Genomic DNA, 12,184 nt, shown 5'->3' on the forward strand with positions numbered 1-12,184 from the left:
TCAACTTAACTCTGAACAACACCCGACGGTTGGACGTACCCTGGCGCTGTTAGTTGGCTGGAAGAGCTTGCGGACGATGTATGTAGTGGCGGTGATGCACAGCAGGATGGTGCCGATTATCTCCTTCCACCAGGGGAGAAGCACCACAGGATCCTTCTTACGAATGTTCTTGTAGTTTGGGTTCTCCAGTATCCCAATGGTGATCTGTGTCCCTCGCTTGCTGCGCTCCCTCTTGTAGTAGGGCAGGTAATACCCATTATCTGCAGAGAGTGAGATACATACAAGAGCGTCAGAGAGACCTGACACCCCTTATGTGCCAACACAAAGGCACGGTGACTTCACCAGCAGAATGGTGAGTGCAGCTCTGGAGTGAGATACAGGATCAGGACATAAGTAGGGGTTACTCTACTAACTAAAGATAAACGAAAACGTCACAGGTGGACATAACATGACGATGACGGCAGTGAAGATGAATCAAAGTGGTTTTCTGGGTTCAGGGGGCGATTCTTGGTTATAAGCTGCTCTACATAGGAGTGGAGCATAGGAGTATTTCCTTGCTTTGATGCTCCCCCTTATCACGCTGCATCACAAGTATCTGTTTGTGCCAGTGACTTATCGGGCTTCTCATGACTATGCTGCCGCAACAGACGGGTGGTTTATAGCACTCCCGGAGGCAGTTTTGCAGGTGGGTGCTATGCAAAGTTGCACAGTACCCGCCTCCGGCAGCACTAGAGACGTCACCGGGCTCACCGCTAGGCGGAAATCTCTGCTAAGCATAGTGATGAGAAGTGCGGTACATCACCGGCACAAAAACAGAAGGGGAGCATCAGAGCAAGGAAATGCTCTACTCAAATATATATATAACCAAGAACCTAGAAAACCCCTTTATTGGATATAAATGATACCGGCCAGGGTCCAGCATGCAGTTCCCCGGGGCGCGCCAGATCGTGGGGAAACCCATTTATATTATTTTAGAACAGGGATCAGCAACCTTCTGCACTCCAGCTGCTGTGAAACTACAACTCCCAGCATGCAAACATGCTCAGCTGTTCTCACAACTCCAATAGAAGTGAATGGAGCATTCTGGGAGTTGTAGTTTTAGAACATCTGGAGTGTCGGAGGTTGCTGACCCTGTTTTAGAAGCTGAAGAGGATTAGGGCCGATTCACACGTTCCATAATTTCCCGCCACAGACAAAATCAGACACAAAAATCCCAGATGCAGGTTTGGGAGAGGATGAATCCAGCCTGAAAACGATTAAATATCTGAACTGGACAGGTTAGCGAGGACGCAAGAAATGGGAATGCTCCGTATAAGCAGTCCATCCAGAATGTCCGCCATGCACTATTCCTTCAGGGGCTGAATGGAAGACATAATCAGAACGGCGTGATCTGGCACAAATGGTCTGAGATGGGGGGGGTCTGGGAATGATGGGGTGTCACACAGTGCAGGTAAGTACCACTGAGAGAAGGCTGCTGGACAGGAAGCGGGGCCAGGCGGATGGCCGCTACAAGGGGATGAGGAGGCTCTCGAGTTTCATATCTGGGGGCTTCTCTGTTCTTTGCTGAAAACAAGGTATACGGTCAGGAGGATACAGCAGTCTATGGAGTCCCAGTGCTAGGGCCATACAGTCATACATGCACAGAGTGGCCAAGATCACACTGAAATCCATCATGCCTTATCCGTCAGACTGGTTGCGATACCCCCTAAATCGTTAGATACTGCAGAACACAGGCATGACAAACCGTGGGTCCGCAAAACATGGGCACCAGCTGTGTGAACTCTGCACCGACTTCAAATGGGTCCAAGATCTCAAAGATATAGGACATGTTCTATCCTTTGTGGTGCAGAGGTACAGAGCCAGTCCACAGAAGGGCTTCCATGTGTTTCCATGGACTTCTGGGCCTCTTCGTAGCAAAAGAAAGGACATGTCCAATCTTTCACCACATCCCGTGGATCGCAGACCCAGGCGACTGGTCCGCACTGCGATGAGGAGTGTACACAGCCAATGCCCATGTTCTGCGGACCCGTGGTCGGCATCACAGGCACGGCAGCACCCTGGTCATGTGCATGGGGCCCTACTATGGTATAAGTACATCAGAGACGATAGCCTGCCTTGTTTTGGGACTCCGCTCTATGACCCGAACAGGGTGATGCTCTGTAACCGCAGCTCTTGCGGCCCACGCAGTCATTTATCAAACTTGGCTGGAAGGTACAGATGCCCGATGTGCAATGATCAGCTTTTCACCATGCTAGGGTTGACTCTTTGAAAAACAGTCCCTTTGAGGTGCCCAGCTTTAAAGAGGACCTGTCACCACTCCTGACATGCCCGTTTAATAGCTTCATGCATTCCCCGTGTAATAACAATTCTGTAGCATCTATTCTTATGGCTCTATGTTGTGCCATTCCTGTATTATTTCTACTAGAAGTTATGAATGAATTTCTAGCAGCCTGCAGTAAGGGTACAGAGGGGAGGTAACCAGCTGGGGGGGTGTCCCTGCACAGTCTGACAATGGCAGCCCTGATTGGATACAGTAAGTCTGTGCAGGGACACCCCCCCAACTGGTTACCTCCCCTCTGTACCCTTACTGCAGACTGCTAGCAATTCATTCACAACTTCTAGCAGAAATAAGAGATGGCACAACATACAGACATAAGAATAGATGCTCCAGAATGGTTATTACATGGGGAATGCATGAAGCCATTAAAACAGACATGTCAGGAGAGGTGAAAAGGTCCTCTTTAAAGGGGAGAGCTAATACCAGACTCTGCAGCTATGTGATCTGGGAGATTTATCAAAACTGGTGTAAAGGAAAGCCGGCTTACTTGCCCATAACAACCAATCAGATTTCACCTGTCATGTTCCAAAGGAGCTCTGAAAACGAAAGTTGGAATCTTTCCTTTACACTAGTTTTGATAAATCCCCCCCCCCAATAGGATCTGTGCAAGGAAGCACCAATAAAGACAGAAACCAAATCCGAGATAATGATGAGCTACCATCATCCTGTAGGATCACTAGAGGCGGACTACCTCACTGTGAAGGCTGACTTACCATACGGATACTGGAGCACAGACAGGGCCCCGTTGCTGTACTCCTCATGAGAGAACTTATCATTGCTGAGACATTTATCAAACTCGTCCGACCCAACCAACACAGGCGTCCGGGAAGGAGAGTCTGAAGAGGATGAGAATTAACGTGTGAAACTACAACTCCCAGCGTTCCCCAACTCATTAGCATGCTACAGATTGCAGATTACTGGTCAATATCTATCACAATGCAGTGGAAACACAAGGAGGGAATGCAAGAGCTTGGATAATAGGATGGAAGTGCTTACGTATTAAAGGCTTCCACTTGATCCTCGGCAGAGATATTATGGCGTTACCGTCCTTCCTGGTGTCCAACGCTGTCGGATTCACTGGAAATTTCTCTGATGGCCGAACAGAAGCCTGCAGATAGAGCTGCCCCCGGTACATCCCTATCACACCGAGAGAAAACACAGTGATCACGGGGGTGGAAGGCCATACTTGGCATAGCTACAAAGGAGCCCACCCCAGCAGGCCCCATCTGCTCCACTAAACGTACGCAGGAATCACATTGTTCACATGCAAGGCTATTGGAATGGGTGTGAAGGAGAAATACTATGACCATTTGCCCAGCACCATGCCAGGGGAGGGAGGGGGGGGGTTTCAATTTTAATTTTTGCTATGAGGTCCCCTCTTACATATACACAATACACCACTCCGAGACCGACTGTATCATATGTACCGAGGTAGAAGCTGGACTCTGTGGCTCCTCTAGCAGCTTCCACAAGATCCTCTTCATCCTCCAGGACATCATCATTTGATGAGTAACTCGTGTCATCAAACAGATTGATGGGCACCACCTTCCCATCTCTGACTAACCAGGCCGAGGCTATGGGGGTGCAGAACTAAAGTAATGGGAAAAAAAAAAAACACAAGTATTAACCCTTAGGATACCCCGATGCTTTCATTTTTTCTTCCCTGACTTCCTGTAGCCATAACTTTTTTATTTTCCCCATACACATAGCCGTATGAAGGCCTCCTTTTTGTGGGACAAGTTGTACTTTCTAATACCACCATTTAATATTGCATACCATGTAGTGGGGAAAAAAAATTCCAAATGGGGTGGAACTGGGAAAAATAAATGCAAATCCTCCACAGTTTTACGGGCGTTATCCCTCTGCGGCAAAACTGACCTGTGCCCTTCATTCTCTGGGTCAGTACGATTACAACATACAATACCACATATCTGTGTGGGTTTACATGTCTAAATACTGAAGAAAAAAAATTTAACTTTGAAAAAACATTGTTTTATCTTTTTCATCACCATATTCTGTATAATTAAGTCTACCGAGCTGTGTAGGGGGTCATTTTTTTGCGGGACGATCTGTCGTTTCTATCGACACCATTTTGGAGTGTGGGCGTCTATTTGATCAGATTTTATTCAATTTTATGGGGTAAGAGAAGCAATAAAAAAATGGGTCATTTTGATCCTTTTTTCCGTTACGCCATTCACTGTATTCGAATTTTTTTTATATTTTAATAGTAAGGTCGTTTTCGTATAGGGAAGATAGGAAATCAGCAATCTATGTTTTTCTACGTTAGCCTGCCACCTTCTGGCCAACATAGGAATTGCAGCTCTAATATGCTGAGTCTCTTCAGAGAGACCCAGGCCGAGCCTATTAGAATTAATCACCAGCATTCCTGATTGCCGCACGGGGATACCGGTATTAACCCACCAATTAGATGCCGTGATCACACTAAGAGCTCATGCACACGACCGTATGCCCTCCGAGACATCCGGTCCGTGAGCGGGCCATATGTCCCAGAGCGGCATACATCGTGCACACGGGAGCGCACAGCATCATCGTCTTCACTTCTACTTAAGAGTCACTTTACAGAAGTGTTGTGCCATCTACATAATCCAGCACCCATGATGCTGTGCCCTGCATCTAATACATAGCAGGCAGAGAGGGAGTTACCTGATGCTCCCACTCCAGGTGCCCCAGTTGGCGGTTAAAGGCCATGACCTTCCAGTCGGCCACAGAGACCTTGATGAGAACGTCCTTCGTGCCGGCCTCTGGATCATCAACGTCAGCGATGATTTTAGAGTCATCTGTGCCACCAGTGGGTTCAACGTGGCCTTCGATAAAACCCACGCCTCGCTCAATGTCTGGGATGTAACGCAGTTCAAAATGACCAACACTGAAATTCCACCTGAAGAGGAAGAAAAATGGTCAATTTACAACAGGAGGTGAAGTGTATCGGCAGAATGCTCAGATATTAAAGGGGTTGTCCGGGTTCTGAGCTGAACCCGGACATACCTCCATTTTCACCCCGGCAGCCCCCCTGACAGGAGCATCGGAGCAGTTCATGCTCTGATGCTCTCCTTTGCCCTGCGCTATTGAGCTGCACCTAGACCATGTGACCAGAGGAACGTGAAATCACTGGCCTAAGAAGAGACTGTGGAGCTAGCAGGAGCACTGGGGCCTCTTCAAAACAGTCGACTGGTGGGTGTGCTGATTACCGGCCCCCACGATCAGATAATGGTGACCTATCCCGAAGGATAGGCCATCAATATTAAAACACACAAGAAAATCCCTTTAAATACTTCATGCACAGTTATTCAAGGCAACCTGTCCCCTGGTTCGGGGCCCCTGGGCCACCTGCAAACCATTATGCAGCTCCCATACCTGCTCTTAGCAAATCCGTCCCCACAAAAATAGTAAGTGGAAATTGAAGTTATTGAGAGAATAGTCCAGGACTCTTCTTCAGTGGCATTGAGCGCATGCACACCTCGCTTCACTGTGCATGCACTTGGGGCACAAGTGCAGTGAAGAGAGGTGCACCAACCTCGTGGACCAGGAGCGGATTGTCCTGGAATTACAGGACGTCACTGGAAACCCACTGTAATGCTTTTCATAGGTACCACAGAGAAGACACTGCAGTCTGCAACATCCCCATTACCCCAAATATGGGGAAAGTACAGAGGGTATGATCAGAGTAAACCGCCCTTTTAAATGAAATGGTCACTTCTGGGGTGCACTTACTTTTCACTCCCACTTCGAGGCCCCACTGCACGCACGGTTTTCTGCTTTCGATGTAATAAGAGGATATCGTCCTGCTCCCCCTCCTCCTCACCACTCCACCGCCGGCAGCCCATGGCAGAACAGATGTATTTCACCTGAAAATTGTGTACACAGCGTGAATATATATGCAATGTCATAACCCCCCCCCCCCAGGGGTAAGATCAGCAGCAGCCTCATTCTTCTGAGAGCGCCGACACCCACCTTTCCACTGCTGGCGCTGAGCCCATAAGTTGTCAGGGACTTTCCTCCAACTAACACGACATCGTCGCCAAACTTGTATGACGACTCTAGGAGGGACTCCACTGTGAACGGAACGGCTTCCATGCTCTCTCTGTCCCGGTCCCACTGAAAGAGGTCTCCATCCAGGGAGGGGATGATCATCTTATTACCAAAGACCTAATGGAGAAAGCAAAGGATCTGCAGGGTCACGTGCTGGATGCAATAGAGGAGTGCGCCCCCCCCCCATCAGCTGAGAGCGGGGAATAGGCCTCACATCTATAGGACACAACTGGTGACGTAAAAGCAAGACAGGTACCATCCTATGTCTACATTACTAGGGACCGTCCCACCAGTAAAGGTTATATTTAATGTACAGATCATGAAAATCGAAACAGTAAATACATTTACTTACACGAGATGGTGGCAACTGATACTTTATATATTGACAATTATCTGTCTACAAGAGAGATTACTGGTAACTATTTACAGCTGCCAGAGGGGGAAGGACACTGACTATGAAATCTACTGGGGTCATTTACCAAACTAGTGTAAAGTAGAACTTGTTTAGTTGCCCATAGCAACCAACCAGATTCCGCTCCTTTGGAAAATGAAAGGTGGAATCTGATTGGTTGCTATGGGCAACTAAGCCGTTTCTACTTTACACCAGTCTGATAAATGACCCCATATATCTAACTGTTAGAGGAGGGGAAGACGACTGACTAGGAAAATTCATCGAGCCTTTCACTCCAGAAATCTGGCTTTTTAAAGTCACAAAGTAAGGAATTCCCAACTTTTTGAACTTATTTGATTTTGTGCCAAATTGAAAGTGGGCGGGGAAGTGGGCGTGCTTTTCAAAATAGTTGCAAACTGACTCCAGAAGGAGGGCGGAGCAGGAATACCGGAGTGACATCGACACACAAGTTTTTGGTTTAGGGCTCTTTCACACCTGCGTTCTCTTGTTCCGGCATAGAGTTCCGTCGTCGGGGCTCTATGCCGGAAGAATACTGATCAGTTTTATCCTAATGCATTCTGAATGGAGTGAAATCCGTTCAGGATGCATCAGGATGTCTTCAGTTCAGGACCGGAACGTTTTTTGGCCGGAGAAAATACCGCATCATGCTGCGCTTTTTGCTCCGGCCAAAAAAACTTAAGACTTGCCGCAAGGCCGGATCCGGAATGAATGCCCATTGAAAGGCATTGATCCGGATCCGGCCTTAAGCTAAACGTCGTTTCGGCGCATTGCCGGATACGACGTTTAGCTTTTTTAGAGTGGTTACCATGGCTGCCGGGACGCTAAAGTCCTGGCAGCCATGGTAAAGTGTAGTGGGGAGCGGGGGAGAAGTATACTTACCGTCCGTGCGGCTCCCGGGGCGCTTCAGAGTGACGTCAGCGCGCCCCACGCGCATGGATGACGTGATCGCATTGGCACGTCATCCATGCACATGGGGCGCTCTGACGTCACTCTGGAGCGCCCCGGGAGCCGCACGGATGGTAAGTATACCGCTCCCCCGCTCCTACTATGGCAACCAGGACTTTAATAGCGTCCTGGCTGCCATAGTAACACTGAAAGCATTTTGAAGACGGATCCGTCTTCAAATGCTTTCAGTACACTTGCGTTTTTCCGGATCCGGCGTGTAATTCCGGCAAGTGGAGTACACGCCGGATCCGGACAACGCAAGTGTGAAAGAGGCCTTAAAGATGCGCCAAATTTAACAAACAATCTGCGACCTTGCATAAAGGTCAGCACGGTGGCTCAGTGGTTAGCACTAGTGCCCTGCAGCGCTGGGGTTCTGGGTTTGAATCCAACCAAAGGACAACATCTGCATGGAGTTTGTATGTTCTCCCCGTGTTTGTGTGGGGTTTTCTCCGGGTTCTCTGGTTTCCTCCCACACTCCAAAGACATACTGATAGGGACCTTAGATTGTGAGCCCCATTGGGACAGTTGGATGCTGATGTCTGTAAAGCGCTGCAGAATATAGTAGCGCTATATAAGTGCATAAAACAAATAAATAAATGTGGAGCAAAGTGGTTCAAAGCAGACTTCTCCCTATATATCTACAACTGCCTGAAGGGGAAGGAGACTGACTAAAACTTACTGGGGACTATATCTACGATTGTCAGAGGGGGAAGGAGACAAATTGGTGGGGGGTGTAGGGCAAAGGGCAGTTAAAATAAATAAATAAAAATTATATATTTATTTATTGGTGGCCACACTGGCCACCAATGCTTTAAATACTGGGGAGGGAGCGCACTGGCCACCAATGCTTTAAATACTGGGGAGGGAGCGGGCACTGGCCACTAATGCTTTTAATACTGGGGAGGGAGGGGGGTCTGGGATACGCACAATTAACCCCCTCAGGTGCGGCACCTGAGGGGTTAATTGTGCGGATCACAGCCCCCTGTAAGAGATCGGGTGGTGCCAGGCAGCAGTCATGTACACAGTTCTTAGTATATTCTAACTTGAAGCGTTCCCATCACCATGGGAACGCCTCTGTGTTAGAATATACTTTCGGATCTGAGTTTTCACGATCGTGAAAACTCAGATCTGAAAAAGCTGTTATGCAGACGGATCCCCACTGTACGGGTGATACAGCTATTTGGACTAGAGCACCTGTTCCCTGTCATATAGGAGTGAGCTATTCGTATTACCTTTTCTTGCAAGTGTGAAAGTAGCCTGAGATAGCGGGTAGAAAACAGAAAAGGGCCGAGGACACTGCCCAGCGGCCCACCCTCAGGAGCACAGATTAATAGCTGTGCTGAAGGGGGCAAAAAGACTGGAAAAAAAGGAGGCATTTTTGGTATTAAAAGTAGTGTAAAATAGTGTTTAATGGCCTTTTTGTACTTTCTATATGAACGTGTTTCACGGGATCACCCCTTTAAGAGTTTGGGACCTTCAGACGTCATAGCTGCTGTAGATTACACACAAGCCGGACCCTCACATTCACCACCCAAAACCAGACATGTTTCCATACAGGTTTGTATTTCTCATAAAATACCAATGCTGCAGCATCTTTCCTTACAACTCTATACTGTCCCGTTCCTGCGTTATTCCTCCTGCAAAGCATGAAGAAATGGACCATGGAGCCCCCGCGCACTGTGTCAGACTGAGTAAGGGCACGCGCTACTGACAAATGGGATGGCAACATGGTTGTCAATGTGGCTGTACGTTTCTAGGAGGGTTAACAGGAGGAACACCACAGCGCAGGGGTGCTGGAGAAGACACTCCAGAACGGTCATTCATTGGGGGTATTTACACCGGTGAGGGGACAGATCCTCTAAACGCTGTCTGTATCTGGTGACAAATAGGCTGACGTGACACTGCGGATGTAAAAGCCAATAATCTTATATATAGTATAAAAACAATCTACCAGGAGCGATATGTTTAATATAAAGAGCGGACACATATACCCAGCTATGTACTCGCCCGTGCAGGAGCGGCCCGTCTCCGTGCAGGCTCCTGAATCTCCGTTACCCCCGCACTACACACAATGGTATCAGGGCATTGTAATAGGAATACACCGAGGCGCACCTGCCCCCCTCTGCAGCTCATGTATATTAATGCACTGCCCGGGATAATCCATGACTGGCGCACAGGTGCCCGGGCACGATGAATATTCATGAATGAAGCTCCAGTAGCCGCTCTGCACAGGGCCCCCAGGGACCGCAGAAGATGAAGGGCACTCGTCTAGCAGAGGACGCTGCAGGACGGATGACATCAGCTCCCTGTGTAAGGACATTACCTCATCCCCCTCATCTAATGAGTCACATAGTAAGCTCACAGCGCCTGCGCAGGAGATAAAGAAGCTGCTGGACAGATATGGATTATCCCTGAGGTAGTTTCCCGTCAATAGATGTTACAGGGATAAAGACGCCGCTAATCCATCAGGTGACCGTGTGAGCAGCAAATATGTGCACTGAAGAAGGGGACGACCCCAGGACCCACTGCGAGGGTGTGCACGGAGGTGCGCCTGTACACAGCACTTAGATTTTGTTTATTTTGACATTTTTGTTTTATTTTAAAGAGATTTGGCCACAAATGACAGTTGTTACTTATTCGCTAGGGGCCCCAACAATCACTAAGAACGGGGTTCCCGAGCACCCCATTCCTGCTCACTCAGTCTTAGGGATCATAGCCCCGGACGAAGCAGTTTTTGCAGGCCATCTTCACCTCCACGGAACGTCCGGCTCATAACAGAACAGACCTAATGTGTACAATAGGACATAGTCTATATTTTTGCGGGGCCGCGGAATAGACACGGTGTGCTGTCCACATCTTTTTTGGCCCCATTGAAGTAAATAGGTCCGCATTCGAGCCGCAAAGTGCAGGTCAGATGCGGACCAAAAATACACATTCGCGCGCATGAGCCCTTACAGGTGCATTTCCATATGCAATACATATCTATGATGGGAATGTCCCTTTAAAAAGGGCTTTCCAAGACTTTAATACGGAAGACCTATCCGCTAGATAGGTCATCAGTATCTGATCGGTTGGGGGGGGTCCGACACCCAGGACCCCGCTGATCAGTTGTTTGATAAGGCACCAGCACTAACAGTAGCACTGCGGCCCTTCTCCAGGCTTACCAAGCACAGCGCCATACATCGTATAGTGGCTGTGCTTGGTATTGCGCTCAGCTACATTGATTGCAATGGGGCAGAGCTGCACCTAGGTCATGTGATCAATGAATGTGTTGTCACATGGCCTAGGAAAAGCTGCTCACAGCAGCACCAATGCCTGCTCGGCGAGGGTCCTGGGTGTCAGACCCCCACCGATCAAATACTAATCACGGTCATCAGTAATAAAATCACGGAAAACCCCTTTAAGGATACATCCACTCCCACCAAAATTGACCCTTTTAATGGGGGGATGGGGGGGATAGTTTACAAAAACAAAAACAAAAAAAAACACTTGCAAAGGGTTTTCCGTTACATCCCGTCCATCAAATGGTATTTCTGTAGCTCAGTCCCACTTTAGTGAATGGTACTGAGCTGCAATACCAATGTACGGCGCTGTGCTTAGTCTACTACGAAGAGGCCATGCAGCAGTTTTCAGAGCGCTGCGATACTTTAATAGCTGCTGGGAGTGAAACCCGTCAAACCCATACCGATTTGATATTGGTGGCCTATCCTGAGGAAAGTTTAATGATTTTTAAAGAAGTTGTCTCGCCTCGGACACTGATGGCATATCGCTAGCACGTGCCATCAATGCAAGATAGGTGCAGGTCGCTACATCTGAAGTGATTGAGAGCTTGCTCTCCCCCTCCATTCACCGCTATCAGAGTTCTATAAACAGACGAGCGCTGGCAGTCTCATAGCGATGAATGGAGAAGTGGCGGTGTGCTCTCCACTGACTGCTATGGGTCTTCCAAAAACAGGCGAGGGCGCTCACTCAGCTACTTTCAGAACCCCTGTAGAGATGAATGCACATATAAGGGGCGCTCTTCTTCATGTCGGGGACCCGGTTCTGGAGATAGGAGTGGGTCCTAGAGGTCCCGCATATGCCATCAACAGGAGAGATGAGCCAACCCTTTAAAGGGAGTCTTTTACCCCAATGTTGGACCATTTTCTACAGTAACAGATGACTAGTTCTGCAGATATGGAGTCCAGATTTTTATTTCCCCGCTGTCCCTACTCCTCTGCTGTCAGCGCTCAGAGCCGCACTGAAATACATTGTCAGGACCGCCGGACTGTGTACTCGAGTGCAGCTTACAGCACTGGGGGTGATCTGTGGTACTAAGCATGCATCACTGCCGCTAACTGTCCCATATCGGGGTGACAGATTGGCCGCTGTGGCTTTCTGTAGAAGCTATCCGCAGGAAATCCGTTATGCACGGATGTAGATGACTGTAGGAAACAGAC

The 12,184-nt window shown here is 48.5% G+C and overlaps 1 protein-coding gene across 2 annotated transcripts in view; it reads right to left on the reverse strand.

Moving 5' to 3' along the window:
- The window catches only part of EIF2AK3 (eukaryotic translation initiation factor 2 alpha kinase 3), a 40,929-nt gene that overhangs the window by 20,996 nt on the left and 7,749 nt on the right, over window positions 1-12,184 (reverse strand). The window contains exons 3-9 of one of the 2 annotated variants that reach the window (XM_044294356.1): window positions 6,311-6,505; window positions 6,071-6,204; window positions 5,003-5,237; window positions 3,766-3,928; window positions 3,335-3,475; window positions 3,052-3,174; window positions 40-260 (exon numbers count right to left, since the gene is read on the reverse strand). In XM_044294356.1, the coding sequence (XP_044150291.1) occupies window positions 40-260; window positions 3,052-3,174; window positions 3,335-3,475; window positions 3,766-3,928; window positions 5,003-5,237; window positions 6,071-6,204; window positions 6,311-6,505 (1,212 nt within the window). The remainder of the gene's footprint in view (window positions 1-39; window positions 261-3,051; window positions 3,175-3,334; window positions 3,476-3,765; window positions 3,929-5,002; window positions 5,238-6,070; window positions 6,205-6,310; window positions 6,506-12,184) is intronic. The other variant, XM_044294364.1, reaches the window with a different exon arrangement.

This window comes from Bufo gargarizans, chromosome 1, assembly GCF_014858855.1.
Source record: "Bufo gargarizans isolate SCDJY-AF-19 chromosome 1, ASM1485885v1, whole genome shotgun sequence".
NCBI classification, from domain to species: Eukaryota; Metazoa; Chordata; class Amphibia; order Anura; family Bufonidae; genus Bufo; species Bufo gargarizans.